This window comes from Loxodonta africana, chromosome 17 (assembly GCF_030014295.1).
Source record: "Loxodonta africana isolate mLoxAfr1 chromosome 17, mLoxAfr1.hap2, whole genome shotgun sequence".
NCBI lineage: Eukaryota > Metazoa > Chordata > Mammalia > Proboscidea > Elephantidae > Loxodonta > Loxodonta africana.
The window spans coordinates 60,820,222-60,841,820 of record NC_087358.1 but is presented as its reverse complement, the minus strand read 5'-3'; the positions used below and the strand labels follow the sequence as shown (position 1 = coordinate 60,841,820).

Here is a 21,599-nt window from a genome sequence, read left to right as displayed (position 1 = left end):
TGCTGCAAAAGACCTCTTTGAAGTGTTCAAAACCAAAGATGTCACCTTGAAGACTAAGGTGTTCCTGACCCAAGCCATGGTGTTTTCAATCGTCTCATATGCATGCGAAAGCTGGATGATGAATAAGGAAGACTGAAGAAGAATCAGGGCCTTTGAATTGAGGGTGTTGGCCAAGAATATTGAATATACCATGGCCTACTAAAAGAACGAACAAACCTGTCTTGGAAGAAGTACAACCAGAATGCTCCTCAGAAGCAACGATGGTGAGACTATATCTCATATACTTCAAACATGTTATCAAGAGGAATCGGTCCCTGGAGAAGGACATCATGTTTGGTAACGGAGAGGGTCAGTGAAAAAGAGGAAGGCCTTCAACAAGACAGACTGACACAGTGGCTGCAGCAATGGGCTCAAGCACAACAATGATTGTGAGGACAGCACAGGACCAGGCAGTGTTTCATTCTGTTATACATTGGGTCGCTATGAGCTGGAATCAACTCGACAGCACCTAACAACAACACAACAACAGGGCATAAGTGGCAGGGCTGGAATTTTAAATCAAGTTCTTTTGACTCTAGAGCCTGTGCTCTGCTGACAACTTTACTAAACTGCTCTGGGAAAAACTGTATATGAGATAAAAGTGTCAGAACATAAAGGCTACCTCATTCAAGCATATGAGCTGTTTGAATTTATCAGAACTCACAGAGGTACATCACCAATACTGCAGAAACATCTCCAAGGACAGGCATGCCCCCCAAAAAGATATGTTGAAGTCCTAACCCTTATACCTGTGAATACGACCCTGTTTGGGAATAGAATATTTCCTTTTTTGTTAATGGAGTCATACAAGAGTAGGGTGGGACATAAGCCTAGTCCATTCTGAGAAGTGTCTTATAAGGAGACACACAGGGGAAGACAGATGCTATGAGAAGATACATTTACAAGCAGCCAAGAAACGCCTAGGGCTACAGAAGCTGAAAGAGACAAGGCAGACAGAAATAGCCTAACCCTGCTGACTCCTTGAATTCAGACTCCTAGAGTCCAGAACTCTGAAACAATAAATTCCAGTTCTTTAAAGCCAGCCACTTGTGGTACCTTTTGTTATAGCAGCACTGTGTAACCAAGACAGGGTCTAGCCCATTTCTGAGCAGCTTCAGTTTTTTTTTTAGAGCAAGCTGAAATTTGCAGTTCTCTGAATTTCTATCCACTGACCCTTATCTTGTTCTCTAGAGTGATAAGTTTTAATCTATCTCATCTAAAAGCCCTTTAGTTGACAATTTTGAGGTTACCCCACATCTTTCCTTTTTCAGGCCAAAACAGCCTTTTGTCTTTCAGTGAAAACTAACTGATACATCTTTAGCTCCTCCACCCAGGAGGCCATTTTTGATGTGGGTGATTCGGCTTCTGTCTGGCCTTTGTAAAATGGTATCTGAGACTAAAAACAACACTCTAAGTATGGTCTGAAATCACAGGGTTAAGCAAGGCTATCACCTACCACGCACTGGACTTAAAACCAACTACTGCAGTATAAAAACAACATGTACTTTCTTTGGTGTTTGACCAGATCTGGTCTCATACACAGTGAGAGCCACCTAAGAACTCTTTTTCAAGATGTGCTGCATCTCCTCAAGCTCTAGCCAAACTGGTCTTTGTTTCTTCAAATAAATCACATTCCTTCGCTCCTCAGGGTTTTTATACATGCTGCTTGCGCTGACAGGAAAGCTCTTCACCCCTCGCCCCCCACCTCCCTTGCTTGTTTCCTACTTAGCTCAAAGCTAGCTTAAGGCTCAGCTTAAATATAACACCTTTAGGGAAGCCCTGACTAGGTCAGGCTCCCCTGTCCTAGGCTCCCACGGCTCTTAGACAACAATAGTGAACTACTTGTTTATATAAATCATCCGTTTAATGACTCTACCTCACTAAACCATAAGCCCTATACAGGCAGGAACTAACGGTGTGTGCTAAAAAGTACTGTAGCCATATCCCCATATCCTTCATCTCCCAAAAGGTCACTGGCACACTCTCTCCCTGTAGCCTCTTAGGACTCCAGTTTAAGCTTGGAAGAGTTCTTAACTCCCACCATTCTGTATTTATGCAGGACCTAATATTTGCCCCCAACCTCTTTAGACAACTTAACCATTTCAGCCTAGTTAGGCCTTACTGGATCTGATTGTCATTCAACACACTGACTGTACCTCACGCCAGCTCTGTATCAACTGTGGACTTTGTCACTCAGCCAAAGTCCCCTCCTTCTGGCAGCCATGGTTCTTTAGGGTTCAACGGCAGTGAAAAGGCAATGGTTTCCATGAGCTTAAGCAACTTAACTAAGATGCCAGCACGTGCCACAACCCATCTAAGGCTGCTGGCTCAGACAGACTTTTAGGCTGGAAAAGCTATTGTAACACTGCGCTCTCCCCTCAAATCCACACCTTCTTGTCCCCCAACAGCCCCCATCCCATTATAAACAGACAAGAGGTTGATGCCAGTATTAGTAGCTGTAGCTCTGGCAGCTTCTCTTTTTCTTTTGACAGTCTTGTTCTGACTCTTCAGAGCACAGCAGCCCAAAACATTTTAAGCCCTGGTGGAATCCCTCAGTGTCAATTTCTACATGCTGAGAAGTCCGTGTTCACAGAATTGATGTAACAGGGAAAGAACTAAGTTTATATTCAGAAAGTGATAAAAATGTAGTATTTTGGAAAAGTATTCAAGCCCATACTTATAAAAGGACAGTATGTAAACACAGGACCTTCCCATCTTTGGAGGAAAATGTCAAATCTGTAGTTCAGTCACTAGGACAAGGAGACAAAATAGACTCCAAGTCCCTCGTCTGCTCCCCTAAACCAAAAACAAACCAGTTGCCATGAAGATGATTCAAACTCATGGCGAGCCCACGTGTCAGAGTAGAACTGTGCTCCGTAGGGGTTTCAGTGGCTATTTTTCAGAAGTAGATGACCACACCTTTCTTCCAAGGAGCCTCTGAGTGGACTTGAACCTCCCACCTTTCATTTAGCAACCAAGCATATGAACCTCTGCACCACCGAGGGACTTCCCATCTGCTCCCCTAGTTCATTTCAATTCTGTTTGAATATTACCCCTCACCGTGGTTACCGGGTAATGCCCAGTAATGCTTTCTGACCCCCCCCAATTAGCATATTCCATCTTCATCCGAGGCAATATGAAACGGCCTATGGTGCACCATAGTACTGAACCTCCAAGGTGGACACTGATCTAGTAATAAGTCTTTGGGAACACACCCTTAAAAGTTAGGAAGTTACAATTATTCATCCCTTTTCTCCACATAAAACGTCTCCGATATTCTAATGACAGAAAATCCTATTAAAAATGGAAACGTAAATCTGATAGAACCTGTTCTCGGTAAACCTATGATGGCTCTCCCTCCTTTCTTCTCTACATACTTACAAACTATACTTTTAATAAATACTAGTTGTTTTCTGCTCAGAAGCAATAAAGTCACAAGCCTGTAATTTCTCAAGTCTTCCTGCCCTCTTTATGCAATATGCAATCCTACAGAATGAAGAGTTGCTAGAAGGCTAGAGCAAATGTTCAGATTTTGTAAGCACATTAGTGATTTCATCTGCTTCCAGTCAGAGGCAGCATTTCAAACGCTGATAGGGCCAGAGCAGGCAACAGATATGAGCAAAGTGGAATAGGTGATGCTAGGGGCAGAACGACAGCATACTCCCTGACTAAAGGGGCACTCATTATTCAGCTCCTGCCGACTGTTGTCACACAGGACTGTGATCAATGTTGCAGAGCTGTCAATTTTTAAAGAGAAGCGGGGGGGGGGGGGATTTCAGTGTGAACTCTCCTTATTTTTAAGTGCTGGTGACTAATTTATTTAAAAAGACCACCCCCACACACACACCTTGAGCTAAAACATATCAGTTATTAGAATTCAGTACCTAGGAGTCCAGTTTGGACCCTTTGCTCTAAGCTAAGAAATTCATTTAGAGGTCTGTTTCAAAAGAAGGTGGCGGGGAGTAAAAAGCCAAATTTGGGGGTTTCAATTCTCTCCTGAAAATACTTCTTCTTCAACCCTTCCAGACAGAATATTACCCTCTTTGCCCCAGACCAGGTTCTACTGTGGTGAAACAGTTAACATGCTTGGCTGCTAACCAAAAGTTTGGAAGTTCGGGTCCACCTAGAGATGCCTCCAAAGAAAGCCAGTTGGACAAGCAGCCTTTCCATTTAGGTCAGCATCCAGAGGCACCGTAAGGCGGTACAGCCCAGGGTCTTAGTATTTAAAATATCTCTGACTTCTCTCATTCTTGAGAACCATGACCTGAGCATTCAGATCCTTCAATATGTCTTCTATCACAGCAGCACCACATGCATGTGGCTGTTTTAGTCCAGTACGGAGCCGTTAACGAGATATTACAGAATGAAATCCAAGGCCAGGCATCTCTTAAATTTATTGGAGGGTTCTTAGTTGAGGGAAGGAAGATCACAGGCTTAAACAAGATAAAAGAGAAAAGGACAATTAATTGCAAATTATTACATAAGTAATTTATGAAAGGTTTGCTTTGAGTCACTGCTAAAACAAAGTTTAGTGCATCCTGAAGTTCATGTTTTGGTAAGTGAATATATTAAATTACTGAAGAGGAAAAAAAAAGTTACTGTTACACAGTATAAGATCTTAATGTAATAATTCAGCACAGTCAAACAGACGGCTACAATTATTTAAAGATATATATCTGGTATATTAAACAAGAATGTGGATTACTTTTAACACTGCACAAGTAACCAAAGTTAGCAAATCCAGCAATATTTAAGCCTGATATTGAACGGTATTCAAACATTACAATGAAAACCAAACAGTGAACTTCTACAACTACAACTCTACCCATACAAAAGGAATGTACACGGATGGTAAAAAATAATAAATAAATAAAGTGACATGAGTGGCTAATGCTGTATCTGCATCTTCAGAGCAGGAATACAGTAACCGAATAAATGCTTAGAGGATATTTTGCTGAAAACGAGGGAAAACATTTCACTTTAGTACAATTTTAAAATTCTCACCAGGAGTTCTAATTCTCTTATGCTGGCGACAGGCAGACAGGGTTTTTAATTGGGTAGTATTTTCCCTATACCCCGAGTACAGATACATTATTTTAAAAAAAAAAAAAGTTCTGTGTAAAGTCTCCTTTGAAAAATGTAAAATTTAAAAAGATATGCTGATGGTGAAGGGACAATATGAATTCTGGAAGAAAAACATTAGCTAAGCAATTAAGAAAGTAGACATTTGAATCTGGGATCTGCGGATGAGTCAAGATTCAACTGTGCATTTGGGGAACATAGACTAATGTCAAAGTCACGTGTGCAAACTTTCACTTTATTACATGGTATACTTAATAAGCAATTAAATTTTCCTACCAGCAGCAACATAAAGCCCTTATTTAAGCAAAATTAAGGTATTATGAATTAAATTGATTCACATCAAATATCTGAAAGAGTAAGTAGAACATTTTTCAACGTATAAAGATGTTATCATGTGTATCCACTGGGTGAGTGCCTCAAAGGTTCTGTAACTCCATTAAATCATATCAAACCATCAAGAGATACTGTCATTTTCTTCTGTGATTTAAAAATGAAATCATTCCTTTTTGTATAAATCAGGAAATATTTTCAAAATCAATAAATGTCCAAAATAGAAAAGTAATTTAAAGTTGGCTTAGGAAGGGAGACTATGAAATATTACCACACTTCAGTCTAAGAACAATGTTCTGAAAAACCCCTATTAGAGGTTTCCCTCATTTTCATTCCGCAGATCCTTCAATGGTTCCTGAATTGATAAACAGAAAGTTCAGCTCAATGCACACCACAACTTCAGCAGCTCTGAATAAAACACGGTATTTCATAAGGTCCAAAATGCACAGAATGGCAGTCTTACAATATAAATATGTCAAGCAGGTTTGTAATAAAATAAGACAGTGAGGGCTGTCCTCAACAGAGTTAGAACGTCTTTGGAAAATCACATACACAAAGTGCCCTGAAAGAAAGTAAGCTTAGACTGTACTTGATGAAAAGATACTGCTCCAAACACAAACGTTTTCTGTATACAAGAAAGCGTAACTCACACTTCTCCTCCTATCTGCAGATACTGCCTATTTTCCTCTGTGCCCTTGCACTGAACTACTACACGTGTGGAGTTCCACTGTTGTTATTACTGTGCACGCTAATGCCTAATAACCGTCCCGTCGTCACGCAGTGGTTAAATAAGGGAACTCTGAGCGCAACACAGCTCCAGAAAAAACAGAAAGGAAACAAGGATAGGAGGAAAATCTTACCTCAAAATCAGTACTACCTTAAATAAACATAAATATTTTCAAGCACAGAAAGTTTTACACAACTAATATGTTGTCACTAGTTTAAAAGAAATTCAGAAGTCAGTTTTGCTGTTGATCAAACATACGCACATCCACGTTTTTAAACACAACTTGATACTTAATGTATTTATAAAAACACAATCTAAAATTAAGAATCAATTAATTCCCGTTACAGTTAACAAGAGCAAACACTGCTGTGCCTGATGTCTGAAAATCCAGTCCAGTGCTACCACACCTCAAGCTCTGAGAAGCTGCAGGCAGAAACAATTCTGGTTTTACATTGCCTGCATTCCTCGCCTTAAAAACACCTCGAGGATCTTTAGCAAACATTCATGTTTAAGCCTCGCTCTATCTCTACGTTCTTAAATTTTAAAAACCCAAAGCTTATCATTTAACCTTGGAAAATATTTAAATAGCTGTAGGCATTCTTAAAAAGCAAATCTGACTCTTTCACTATAAAACACGTTTCTCTACTATAATTACTAATTCAAATTTATGTAAATGCCTTTATTCCCCGCCCCTGGCAGGTTGATGCACCTTGCATACTTTGTACAGCTTCTAGAACTGTCAGTGCTCAGGAAAAAAGACGGTTTAATGGAGCTAAATCAAAGTCCCTACCAAAAGTGGTTTACCTTAGATTACAAAATCCTCCAGGGAGAACCAAACACCATACATGCACACCCCCACACAAACCCAAGACTCAACCTTGGTCCTCTAATCGCATCAACCTGCAGTTTCTAAGACAAAGAAGTAAAAACTGTCAAGTCCAGAAAGATCCTGGCAGAGAACTTTACAAAAGAGTGCTGATATATTTTATCCGAAAGAGGAAAAAAAAAAACTCCCCATTTTTCCAGGAAAAGCTTATCCTTGCTGTGGGAAGGGAAGGGGTTCAAAAATCCAACAACGAAAAATGTTATTATTATTATTGGGCTTTCATAAATTTGCCTCCTTATTAATGCTTCAATTTTCAACACGTTTTGCAATTTGAATTTTCATTTGTAGGATAAGTAGGGGACCAAAATAGTCAAAGAGAAATAAAAATTCTCACTGCACCATCTTCACAGACATTTTATTTAAAGCCCCCTTTTCACGTTAATAGTGGGTTTCTAACCAAGGAAACAGGAAGATAAAAGAGGACACCAACCACCTGCAAGGTCAGGGTATTTCTTCACACACACACGTGTACATACATGTACACGCGTATGGACAGGCACATGCACACACACACTTGCATGCCTGAACAACTGGCAGCACTGGTAAATAAAGCCACCAGAGGAAAGGCTGTGGAAACTCACTTATGGTGTCCATAGAAACCTAAATGGTTTGGGGGATTAAAAAAGCTACCAACAGCTGAGCTGTGAAATAAAGCTGGGTTTTAAAAACAAGACAAAAAGGTCTTCCAGATACACAAGGTTAGTTTCGACTTTATTATTTGACGTCAGATTAGTTATGAATAGGATCTGATTTGTCTGCAAAGGCACATACCCATTGCTCTAATCACAGCAAGCAAAATTATAACTCTATCCCTGGAGCCTGTTCTCAGCCACCTTCAGTGCAATTTCTAGCAGCGCTATTTGGATGCAAAAAGAATGCCATGGGACCACGCCCTGAAAACCTCACGCTTAGACTTTCCTTCACATACATGTTGTCAGAGTCTGAACACAATACACGTGGATAGAAGAATACATGAAGATAGTATTTTGACAGAGATTACAAAAGTATGAACTATATACAGTGTGTGATGCACGCATTTAAGAGGCTAGATTTGCTTCTCAAATTTTACCCTATACGTCTTTACCGGTTTCTTACCATCCCAAAACAAATAATAAAATCTACTGGTTTGGCATCTGTTCTATGCATTTTCCAAGAGCCAGTCAAATAGTGACTGACATCTCCCCTCACGGGACGTCTTCTCCGTCACTTCATAGTATTTAAGCACAGCCTGCAGGAGTGCGCCCACTTTCCATCCTTTTTCTTGTAATCGTTTTGAAAGCTAACAAGAAAGAAAAGCAGGCCAAGTGTTAATCAAAAACAATTTTATAACAAAGTTTTTATTTTTAACATCAGATGAAACTAAGATGCCTGCTGTTTAGAATTAAACCACCAGCCCTTCACCCACATGCACCATCTTTCCTTCCTGGCCTTTCTAAAAGGAGCCCTGGCAGCACACTGGATAAAGCACTCGGCTGCTAACCAAAAGGTCGGTGATTTGAACCCACCAGCAGCTCCACGGGAGAAAGATGTGGCTGGCTGCTTCCATAAGGATTACAGCCTTGGAAACCCTATGGGGTAGTTCTACTCTATCCTACAGGGTTGCTATGAGTCGGAATTGCCTCGACAGCAGTAGGTTTCGTTTTGTTTGTTTTTGGCCTTTATAAACACTTCTACCCCATGAAATGACACTTTGGGATTGCTAGAGACATAACCCCACAGACCTCACTCAGCTGATAAGGCTGTGTGGAGTGCAGAGGCTGCACCTCTACAGGAAATTCTGAACTGAATACTTCTGCCACACCCTCCATTCAGAACATAAAATAATAAAGATGACGTCAAGCTTAATAAAAGGAGGCAGATTTTCCTCCCACCACATACAGTATGGTTTGTTGTGGAATACACTCTCTAGCTTCAACGGAAACATGGCTTTCTAAGTTAAGAAATTTTAATGTTCCCCCCAAAAAGGAAAAATACAGGTTTAAATAAACTCTATCTGTACCAGTCAGAATGTAAATTCATTTTTTTCTATTAACTTATATAAAAACTACTTAAAATTTTTGCAATGTAAATTTTTTAAACAGCTCTACTGATGTATGGCTACCCTGGTGGCATAGTGGTTAAGTGCTACGACTGCTAACCAAAAGGTCAGCAGTTCGAATCTACCAGGTGCTCCTTGGAAACTCTGTGGGGCAGTTCTACTCTGTCCTATAGGGTTGCTATGAGTCGGAATCGACTCAATGGCACAGGTTTGGTTTTTTTATTGATGTATAATTCACATACCACAAAACTGACCCATTTGAAGTGTATAATCCAATGGTTTTTCCTATATTCACTGAGATGAGCAACTGTCACCACAATCATAGAACACTGTAATCACCCCAAAAAGAAATCCTGTACCCATTAGCAGTTACTCCTCATTTTCTCCCCAAATCGCTCAGCCCAAGACAACCACTAATCTACTTTCTGTCTCTACAGACTTGCCAATCCTGGACACTCATATAAATGGAATCATACAGCAAGTTTTGTGACTAGCGTCCTTCACTTTGCATAATATTTTCAAGGTTCGTCTATTGTTTATCCACAGCATGTATCAGTGCTTCCTTTTTATTGTCAAATAATACTCTATTGTATGGCTACATACCACATTTCATTTACTCATTCATCAGTTAAGGGACATTTGGGTTGTTTTTACTTTTGGCTATTATGAATAATGTTGCTACAAACATTCATGTACAAGTTTTTGTGCAGACATATGTCTCTAATTTTAGGGAGTATACACCTAGGAGTAGAACTGCTGGATCATAGAGTAACTCTGTTTAACTTCCCGAGGAGCTGCTGGGATATTTTCCAAAGCAGCTACGCCATTTTATATTTCAACCAGCAATGGATGAAGGTTCCAATTTCTCCAACTCCTCCTCGATGTTTATTATTCTCTGACTTTTAGATTATAATCATCCTAGTGGGAGTGAAGTGGTAGCTCATTATGGTTTTGACCTCCATTTCCCTGATGACTAATGATGTGGAGCATCTTTTCATGTGCACACTGGCCATTTTGTGTATCATCTTTGGAGAAAAGTCTATTCAGATCCTTCGCCCATTTTTTAATTGGGTTGTCTCTTTATTATTGAGCTGCAAGAGTTCCTTATATATTCTAAATACAAGTCCTATCAGATACATGATTTGCAAATGTTTTCTCCCATTCTGAGTTGTCTTTTCATTTTCTTGACTGTGTCCTTTTAAGCATAAAAGTTTATTTTGATTAAGTCCAATTTATTTTCTTTTCAGTAAATATGCTTAACTTTTATACTTCCCTGTCCCTGTATCAGTAGTTAAGCGCTCAGCTGCTCACTGAAAGGTCAGCAGTTCAAGCACACTGGCTGCTCTGTGGAAATATGGGGCAGTCTGCTTCAGTAAAGATTACTGCCAAGAAAACCCTATGGGGCAGTTCTACTCCGTCCTATAGGGCCACTATGGGTCAGAATCAACTCGACAACTACAACTGTCCTCTACAATTATCTGTCACCTTCTAGTTATCCTTATGGTAATAATGCTTATTCTGCTTAAAGGTGAAAATGTCAGGATCAACAGAGTATTATCCAGAAACAATACTTCTATTATCGTCATTATCACCAAAAATGTTCCGTACTTGCTTCTTAACTGCTTCCTAGCTTCCTAGCACCTACTCAGCAGTCCTGTGGGCTCTTGCTGACATGGTAAAAGAGGGTCACTATTTGAAATAAGTGGCAATAGGCACTGTCATCCACCTTTATGCAACCCCCACTGCACTCAATCATCAATGACCCCCTGGGCTAGGTTACATGGAGGCAAGGTCCCCTTACCCCAGCACCATCACTCTCAGCTCCACCTAAGGCCCTCCTTAGTTTAGCCCTCAGTTTACCCAAGACTAAATGTCTCCTAAAAATGGTTTGCCTCCCCAAGGTCAGTTCTGGCACTTCCCCTACCCGTTTTTTTCCCTTGACAATTCATTTCCAAACCATCCTTTTCTGTCCCATTTTCTCCTTCTGCCTAAAAATAAAAACATAAACTGGAAAAGGAGTCTCTGGAAGGTGCACACAGTTAACACACTCGCCTGCTAACTGAAAGGCTGGAGGTTCAAGTCCACCCAGAGGAGCCTTGGAAGAAAAGCCTGGCAATCTACTGCTGAAAAAATCAGCCATTGAAAACCCTATGGAGGACAGTTCTACTCTGGTGGATATGGGGTCACTATGAAGCAGGACTGACTCGATAGCAACTTTTTTTTTTTTTTCCAAACTGGAAAAATCCAAAAAGTATGTAAGTACAAAAAAAAATTTGTCTTTTTCACATACTTCTTTCAACAATATCTTCATAAATTCTGAATCAGAAATCAAGAATAACCGTAATAATTGTTCTTTTTTTGTTATTATTGATCACATTGGCTGTTCACTGGACTACTCTATATCCCTTAAGATTAAATCAAAGTTCTGATAAGGAAAATTCTGGGGCACAAACCTTAAAACAGTAAACTGAAGACCATGACTAATAAAGTGCTTGGCACATAAAAGTAACACATTAGTGCATCAAATCTGAATGTTATTAGATGCTTAAACTTTATCGGCTTTTGATAATGCCAGCTTCTCATACGATGAAACTGGATTAACAGAAAGAAACATGCCAGTTATTAGGCTCAATTCTGAATCAGTTAAATATAGAAAGGAATAACTCAAACTTTCACATGATAAGCACTTAAAATGCTTATTAATAATACCTAACTTTGAGAACTCAGTACATGCCACACAACACAGTAATTGTTTTTCTTACAGTATTATAATCCTCACAAACCCCTGCGAGGTATACTCTATATTTATCTCCATTGTGCCGCAAGGGGAACTGAGGCTCAATGGTTAACTTGGATTCCACAGTCTAAGAACCTAACCACTCTACCATCAACAGACACCTTATTAGACTGACCACGTGACAAAGTGTATGACATGCTATTAAAGGTATCCTCACCACCACCCTATACGGTAGATACTTACTAGTATAAACTCCTCCTTGGCCGAGTCATGGAAACAAAGTTCTGCAACTTCAGCCTCAGAGGCAACAAGCCACTGAAGAATAATCCTCAGTTGGGGGTCGACTGTGCACGGCTCCATGTCAATATTGGTAATTAGCAGAGTACTTCCATCTTGTCCCAAACCTAATGTTTAAATTTAAACAATATGATGCACTGAAACTCATCAATTCAACACAATACTCTTTGTTGTTAAGGATTCATGAATGTTTTCCATTTCTTAGGGTTCCAACGAATCATGAAAAAAAATGCACCTTAACCACATCATAACATCAACTAAAACATTCCTCTGGAAGGGCAAAATAACATGCAAACAATGGAGTAACTTTGAGCATTTACTGATAGCACAAATGTAAAACATTATTTTGATGTGCTGAATTCCAGTACTACAAAGGTCGTGACTTGTGTCAAAAGATGGTCTAGAGGTAAAAGGAGAGAAAATAAAACTTTATAAAGCTATCTTTATAATGAAAATATAAATGAAACACAAAAATAAAAACCTCAGATAAAAATGCACTTTCAGAAAGCTTTCTGGGCTATTTTATACAGCAGCAGCGAACACTTCTACGGTATGTATCACATCTAAGTACTGCACAACAAGCTCTTTATACACACAAACTCCCTTAATTCTCACAAGCACCCTCAGAGGTAGGAACTAGTATCACCACCATTTTTCAGGGGAGAAATCTAAGGCAGAGAGAGAGCAGGGTCTTAAGGCAGGGAAGTGGCTGAGCCAGGACCTGAGCGCAGACAGTCTGGCTCACTGCTCTTAATCAATTCAATCTTCACGCAAAATAGGGCGAGGGAGAAAAAAAAAAAATAGCCCTATGCAACAACCCCTTACATCCCAAAGCCAGACCAGAGGATTTCTGGCACCCTATAATAAATAAGATGTTCCACTAGAGTCTGTTTCCTTTTTGTGAAAATTTACGTTTCAACATAAAGAGCGATGATCACCTCTGACTACAAAATGATCGATCTGTGGACGACCCGCAGGTGTTTAGCACACCTGCTTCACGATGACTGAGTACTCAGCAGAGCTGCCTGACACAGACCCTCCCATACCACCGGCCTATGAGCACACGGGCGTGCTGGTCTCAGGAACGGAAACACTATGGATGATGTCCTTGATTCTTTTTTTTACAATTTATAGGGTGCTACAGGGCTACCATTCTAGGTTAATAATTTTTAATATTTGTGTTGGCCTCTAAAAAAAAAAAAGTCTGCATTATTCTTTTGAAATAAGTTTATTGCCCTTATTTTCCACTTTCCCCCACTTTCAATAAAAAATGGGTCTGGTGCACTATACAGTATAAGGCATGGTTTCTAGGCCATTTTAGAAACCCTGCAGATTTCATGGGCTTAGAACCAATGCTTCTCTCCTGCTACTGCTGATGTTTGCTCCATTCAGGGCTCCTGGTTGCCTGGCCTGACAGGCACCTTCAAACAGCTCTGTTTAGAGAGGTCATTAGATACTGAACGGCTCACATGCTGCGACTCCCAAAAAAAATTTACAAAGAAAGAAATTGAGATTTGTTATCTTAGGTTTCCATCATTTTGGATCTTTCTGTAAACCCAACATCAATCGATCCCCTAATTTAAAAAAGAAAAAGAAACCTAATTTACCACCTTCTAATTTAACAAATTAAAAATATTGTTATAACTTCTACGTAAGAGTAAAAGCTGAATAATGACATATCTGCATATACTAGCTCTCAGCGGATGGACAGACACGGCAGCTACAACAACGGGCTCAAGCACGGCCACAACCGTGAGGACGGTGGAGGACAGAGCAGCACCCCCTCTGTCGTCCACGGACGGTCCACGACCGTGAGGAAGGTGGAGGACAGAGCAGCACCCCCTCTGTCGTCCACGGGCGGGCCACGACCGTGAGGACGGTGGAGGACAGAGCAGCACCCCCTCTGTCGTCCACGGGCGGGCCACGACCGTGAGGACGGTGGAGGACAGAGCAGCACCCCCTCTGTCGTCCACGGGCGGGCCATGACCGTGAGGACGGTGGAGGACAGAGCAGCACCCCCTCTGTCGTCCACGGGAGGGCCACGACCGTGAGGACGGTGGAGGACAGAGCAGCACCCCCTCTGTCGTCCACGGGCGGGCCACGACCGTGAGGACGGTGGAGGACAGAGCAGCATCCCCTCTGTCGTCCACGGACGGGCCACGACCGTGAGGACGGTGGAGGACACAGAGCAGCATCCCCTCTGTCGTCCACGGGCGGTCCACGACCGTGAGGACGGTGGAGGACAGAGCAGCATCCCCTCTGTCGTCCACGGGCGGGCCACGACCGTGAGGACAGTGGAGGACAGAGCAGCACCCCCTCTGTCGTCCACGGGCGGGTTGTTAGGAGTCGGAGCTGACCCAACAGCACCTGACAACAACAACATGTAACCGACCTTGCTACTTTCTACCTATTTCACAAAAGAAATCCTGAATGGCCTGGCTAGTGCCTGAAGTAAAATTTGTGTTTTTTGTTTTTTCTTTTCTTAAATGAATTTCATATTTATATTAAATTGTATCTTCTTTTCTCTAAATCACTCCTCAGTAAAGTTAGTAATAACTTGTACATTAGGGAAAAGAATCTCTACATGCATGCATTAACACAGCCTTTGGGATAATTCCGTACATAGCTGTTACTTGGGAAAAGTAGATAAATGTTCTAGACAAAGTCAACACTTTTTCAGTGAACAAAAATAAAACAAATATTACATAGCTTATCAATAATTCTAAAATCATTTCCCTACTTTTAACTGTACATCCAATGAGAAAAAAAGCACTTCTAAGAGGCCTATAGGAAGAATGTCTACTTAACAGCGACATCAGAATTTTAAAAATAATAATCTTAAATCTGAGAATTTCAGCTGAAAAAGAAATATCTTGAGAAACATTGTGGAGCCCTGGTGGGGCAGTGGTTAAGGGCCTGGCTGCTAACCAAAAGGTCGGCAGCTCGAACCCACCAGGTGGCCCTCAGAAACTCTGTGGGGCAGTTCCACTCTGTCCCACAGGATTGCTATAAGTCAGAATTGACTCAACGGCAATCTTCTTCTTTTTTTTTTGAGCAACATTACATGACTTTCCTAAACAAGGAAATACAATTGGTGATGAAATCGATCAAAAACTCAGGTGTCATAAAGCATATTTCAAGAAATTCATTTTGACAATTTCTCAGTTTTCCCACTTTTAGAGAAACGATAATGAAAAAGAAAAATCAGTGGTTCAAAGATAAGTATTTCAAGCAGTATAAATATTTTTTGTATGTGCCACTCTAGAAGATACTATTGGTATTTTTGTAACTAAAGAAAAGTAAAGATTTTTGGAAAAAAAATTCAACCACCTGAATATAATGAAAATTCAGCCTCAACATGAAAACTTTCTCGATTCACTTAAACATTTGAATTAAGATTACAAGCCACGATCTATAACTCTGTGACCCATGATATCTGATACTTACATATTTGGAACGATGTTCATTAAAGGAAGACTTGAATGTTTTCTTCAAGTATGTGTATATGAGTGTAGGGTTGAAATTGGGGGAGGAATGAATTCATTTAGAAATACATTTTTGTTTTTATTTATCGATTTATATAAGTTTTCCGTTAAAAACTAATTTTAAAAGTTACCGGTTTGGAAGGAAGAAAGTAACTATTCCAATAATATGCCACAGTTATAATAAATTATAATGTCTATGGAGGATTGTGTGTTGGTATAATGCTGAACAAGTTTCAGCAGTTTCCAATCTAAGATGGACCAGAAAGAAAGGACTGATGACTTAGTTTGGAAAATCAGCCAAAGAAAACCCTATGGATCACAACAGTCTGATCCACAACCGATCATGGGGACGGCACAGGGCCAGGTGGGGAGCATTTGTTCCATCATGTACGAGGTTACCATGAGTCAGGGCTAACAACAACAACAACATCTCTTAAAATATGAGTAAGGATTTTAGAATTTTCTACATTGAATAAGAGAGAGAGGTTATCATAAACTTATCTCTCAAATGATTGAATAACTCTCTTCAAGTATTTTTGTGTTTACATCAATGAGTACTTCATTCATCTAACAGTCAAATAACATAATCTGCTCAACAAGAGACCCGAAATTGAATAAAGAAAACTAGTTCAAGAATACTCTGATTTGTAATGTTTTACACAAATAACACAGGGCCCATGTGATGAAAATGCACAAATATAAACACTACAGACTGTTTTAGGGACCCTTACACAAAAAAAAATGCAAACACCTTGCAAAGTACAAAATGTCATTTACCTTCTACATCGTCCTCATGCTCCTCATCTTTATCATCCGGTTCGTCACTTTTTCAATAAAATAGCAGAAGCAGTTAAAAAAACAAAAACAAACAAGTTTTAATTAATAACGGTACTAAAACCAACTCTTAACACGTGGTAAGGAATGATTGTTACAATATGATATGACTTTTAGAAAGGGGAAAATGACGATAAAAAAGGAAGCTTTGCTTCTCACACCATTTCGTGTTAAAATATGAATTGCAAATGATGCCCAAAGATAACTTAGTTATCAGTAACCGAGAAGTCTTATCATGACGTATAAAAAACCAAAACCCATTGCTGTTGAGTCAAAAGCGACCCTATAGGACAGGGTAGAACTGCCCCATAAGGTTTCCAAGGCTGTAACCTTTACGGAAGCAGACTGCCACAACTTTATCTTGTAGAACAGCTGGTGGGTTCGAAATGCCCACCTTCCAGTTAGCAGCCAAGCACTTTACCATTGTGCCACCAGGGCTCCTCCTTGACATATCAAAAAAAAAGCCAGGTAATTTCATAAAATTACATTCAAAGCCAAAATATTCTGCTAATTTGGTTTTAGATAACATAGCATTGGGGTATCATAGAATGCCATGAATAATTAGGCATTTCTTAATGCCTCTCATGATGTCATCTGTACACATATTTTTTAACAGAGGACATTTTCCCTACACTTTTCGTATAAATGAAACGAAACTATATACAAAAACGAAAACCAAAACCAAAACAGAAATTCTGTAGGAAGCAAGCTCTTTTTAATGAATAATTGGTAGAATGAAAGGAGCAAGCAGAGGAGCAACACATGCATAAAAGTAACATATTTTGCATTAGATGTCAGTCAAATCGTAGCATAGTTGAATTTTTTCCATTAGATGTAAATTCATCAAGCAGAATCATGTCAAAATATAGAAGAAAAGCAAGTTGATACATATTGCACTGTAACCCACATTCTTTACATGACTCATGCATTAGTGGTGAAAGACTCATCAGCTTTTAAGTTTCTGGTCTGGACCAACCTGTCTGATGTTGGAAAGGATAAATTGTCCTCATACAAATCTCCTTCTAAACCAAGACTGCTCCAGCTACTGCTGTTACCATTACTGCCAGAGGAAGAAGAGAATAGAGCTGAACTAGAAAATGAACAGTAAAGACGACCTTCGTTTTCTGGGAACAGCTTCTGTCCTTGACAACTACAGACGTTCTGAAGCTGCCACAATGGAGTGGAGCACCCATGGAGGCAAAGAGAGACCATCATCACTACTCTAAATGGTACTTGGGTGGGTTCGGAGATTCAGGAGATTTTTTTCCTTGTCTTCAAAAGGCCATGAAAATTATTCTAAACCTAACTTTATTTTATAGGGTAATACAACACATTGCCTTCTCGGATAGCAAATGAATGAGTAAACGAAGAACTTTCACAGTGAGATAAATGTCTTGTGCCAAATCTTGGGATTTAACTCGTAAAATCCAATACTCCTCATTTTGGATAAGGTTTAAAAAGAAAAACAAAAAAGGTTAACTTTCTCTCAGGTCTTTAGATGGTGTGAACGGTGACGGGTTTTTTGGAGAGATGGAATGGAAGGCACCAAAACACAGGCCCAAATAAGCCTCTTGTAACTAGACGTTTTCTGATTTTTAAATACTTTGCCAATTACCTTTCTTTCATACATTAAAAAGTGGCCAATAATACGTTCTTTAGAATAAGTAAAGCTCAATCAAGAATTATACTTGTCTTTAGTCTGCCAGTCACTAATGCCACATGGGTAAGTTTTTACTTTTTTTTTTTTATCAAAAGAAAAAGAAAAAAAGCAAGAGCTACGTTCATAAAACATTCAAAGAAAGCAATTACATTCTAAAACTTCTGCAAAGCAATAAATAAAAGGCAACTGTGTTCAGAAACAAAATTAAATTTAAAAATTTCAGACTAAAACCTCCAACATGCAATTTTTAAAAATCCTAACCATTAAAATAATTAGTAAGCACATTAGTCTGCAGTGATAAGCAGTTATGTTTCCCAATATGAGGCGGTATAAGACTAGGCAATTACAAAAATAAAAATTTTCCTTTCAAAATCTGAATTAACATAAAATCATTTTACATGCATAGGTGAATGTTGACAAGGCTACCCTCCCCAAAAAAAAATCCTGATGGTTATTTAAAGTTCTAAGTAGTTTCCAAGCAATTTCAAACAATTTACACTATGTTCACTTTTTTTTTTCACTTTAACATTATCAAATTGTCTCAAGGAAAAGCATAATGCATTAGAGAATAAAAGTTAAGACTAAGCAGTGCCTTTTAATACACGTTCACACAAATAACAACCAGAGTTTTGTCCACGTAGTCTGTTGTCAGAGAAACCAAAATTGAAAAAATACAAAAATACAGAAGGTATAGACAGTCGGAGTCAGTGAGAAAGAGAAAATTAACGATCTTAAACACTATTTACTTCTATTAATAGAATGATTATTTAAGAAAAGAAAAACATAAAATTGAAACTGTTACCCATATCCTAATAGCAATGATTCCTCCATTTAATTAATAATAAAAATCCACCACCTAAGTACTAGGCGAATATGCAAAAAAAAATACAGTTAAACAATGTAAAGACTAAAAACTCAAACTTCTTTTATCTAACCCCATTCCCCTTCTGTACCTCAAAATGGGTCAGATGTGAAGTCAGTTATTTATAAAATTCCATGTCTAACTAGGGTGACCAATGTAATCTTTCGTTCAATCAGGACACCTTTGAAAATAAGTCACTTCTTAATAATTACATGACAACAGCAGAATTAAACCAGGACTGTTCCAAGCACAATGGATTATATGGTTACCCTGCCTTAATTCAACATGAAACCATCTAATTTCCTCACCTAATGGTCTTCCTGTTTCATTCTTGAACACAGTCCTGCTTCTTTTTTGCCTTTTCATATTTCCTGTGTCTAGAACAGGCATACTACACTTTTAAATCACAGGTAGTCAAGTACTAAAATTCTTTATGTGGCTTTTACACATCGGAAGACTACTATCAATTTTGACACATCTTATAAAAAAAGAATCTCAAAGATTCTGCAGGTCTGACTTATCTCTTACTTAAACTACCACTGAGTAACTTCCAAGAGGCTCACAAACTGCCTGAAATATTTTCAGGGATTCACACACACAGATCAGTTCTTTTTCTGATCAAATAATTACACCTTCCTTCTAAACATCTCTCAAAATTTGAAATGACCGTTTATTTTTTTATTGTTACCATCTACTGAACTCTGTACTGAGAGTAAATGTGCAAGGTGTGGCCATACCACTGAAGTCTTTATCTCCTTGATCTCTGACCAGAAAGGAATGGCACATACTACAGAGGTCATCAAAAGACTCAGCATGTAAAGCAATATATCTTTAAGCGTAGCCTGCGAACCACCTGCATTAATGTCACCTGAAGGCCTTATCAAACATGCTGACCTGACACGGGCCTGATGCATCTTATCTTAACCTCTGGGAAGTGAGGCCCTGGAATCTGCATTTACCCATTAATGTCACCTGAAGGCCTTATCAAACATGCTGACCCGACACAGGCCTGATGCATCTTAACCTCTGGGAAGTGAGGCCCTGGAATCTGCATTTACCCAGCACACCCCAAGCCCTGGATGGGCCTGTACATTCAGATACAATGCCGGTACCTTAATACCTATAGTGTCATTAGTTCACAAAGGACTATGGTCAATTAAAACCACAGTTCTTTTTCTAACAAAATGCCAGGTTTTCCCCCTCCTGAATTCAAATAATTTTACTTTTCTGAACTTAAGTGCATTTACCCGTGTTAAACATAATAATTTCAGTCTCCACCTGATTCACTTTTTGAACCTTGGTTTTGTTAATGGGATTATCTTTTTGGCCTCATTATGAGTCATTCACATATAATGGGTATTCTTATACCACTAGTAAAATAAGGGCAAAGAGGGAAGAACCAAGGACAGAGTCTGGCAGGGTCCTATTACTGTTCATCACATTAGATAACGTTCTGCAGAGAGGTGTTCAACTGACTCCAAGTCCTTTTAACGCCACTAGCCTCTATCTGTAGTTCCCCCATTCCAACACCAGGACCTCCTAAGCTACAACCCTCACTGAAGTCCTAGAACCCTCTGTGTTTATTTCCTAAGTGCTTATTTTCTACTCTAGATAAAGTGATGCACAAGGGTCATATGATTTGTGATAATGTTCCACTTCCGGCTACTTTAAATGGCTGCCTTTTCAAATCTGGAGTTTAAGAAATCTTGGTATCAAACATAACACTCTGAGATGATGTGTTCTAACAGGTGAAAAGCCATTTCCTTGGCTTACGCTACTTCATGCTCCCACCAACAGTCTTTTCACCTTCTGCTCCTGGTAGGTCAATACCAAGGGCTCATAGGGTCCTCGCCACACCAGCCAAGACTGGAAATATGTTGACTATTCTTTCCTCTCCCTAGACTGAGCTGTGAAGGGTATTTCTTATTTCTAAGTTATCAGTTAACATGAATAAAAGAGTTCATAGAATTTTATAGGTTATTCATGAACGCCTTTAAGAATATGAGAAAAATTATCATAATTAATAAAATACTCCAAAGACTGTTGTTACAAGTTAAACAAAAAAAGTATATATATATAAAAAAAAAAGTATATAAAGTAAACACCTCCTGCTGTAGTAGTTTTATAATGAGTTGATTTATGTATATTCAGTAATTCAAGTATAAATGCTCTAGGTCATTTTTTTCTTGAACAACAGGACAACAGAGAAACCCTCCTAAAAAATTTACTACTTTAACATTAACAAAATTAGTCATTTTGATGCCTTTTACAGATAACGGCCCTCTTTCTTATCCACTAAAGAAAAAGAGTATCCTCTTTAAAGAGAGAAAGAAAGTTTCTTTCCTCAAAAATTCAGGAAAAGGCCAGGAAGTTTAAAGGATATAAAATCAAATATATGTAATATTTTTCAAATCAACTATCTGCACACCCAAAGAAAATTAGCTTGGCTAATTACTGCATTTAATAAATGTCAAAAACTGTTAGAAACATGTTGTGAACAATGAAACAAATTTTAAGAACAATGGCAGATTTTCAAATTTGGAATTTCTAAAAGCACCAAACACACATTTATAGTTCAATTCTGGGATCTGACAAGCTAAACTATGCAATTACACGCAAAAC

At 39.1% G+C, this 21,599-nt stretch overlaps 1 protein-coding gene across 5 annotated transcripts in view; it reads right to left on the bottom strand.

Annotated features, from left to right (window-relative positions):
• Positions 1-4,414: 4,414 nt before the first annotated feature.
• The window catches only part of AKAP11 (A-kinase anchoring protein 11), a 68,321-nt gene continuing 51,136 nt past the window's right edge, over positions 4,415-21,599 (bottom strand). For 4 of the 5 annotated variants that reach the window (XM_010592586.3, XM_064270079.1, XM_064270080.1 and 1 more), the window contains 4 exons: positions 17,432-17,515; positions 16,399-16,445; positions 12,083-12,243; positions 4,415-8,343 (listed from right to left, as the gene is read on the bottom strand). In XM_010592586.3, coding sequence (XP_010590888.2) covers positions 8,203-8,343; positions 12,083-12,243; positions 16,399-16,445; positions 17,432-17,515 — 433 coding nt within the window. In that variant the 3' untranslated portion in view covers positions 4,415-8,202. The remainder of the gene's footprint in view (positions 8,344-12,082; positions 12,244-16,398; positions 16,446-17,431; positions 17,516-21,599) is intronic. The other variant, XM_023551255.2, reaches the window with a different exon arrangement.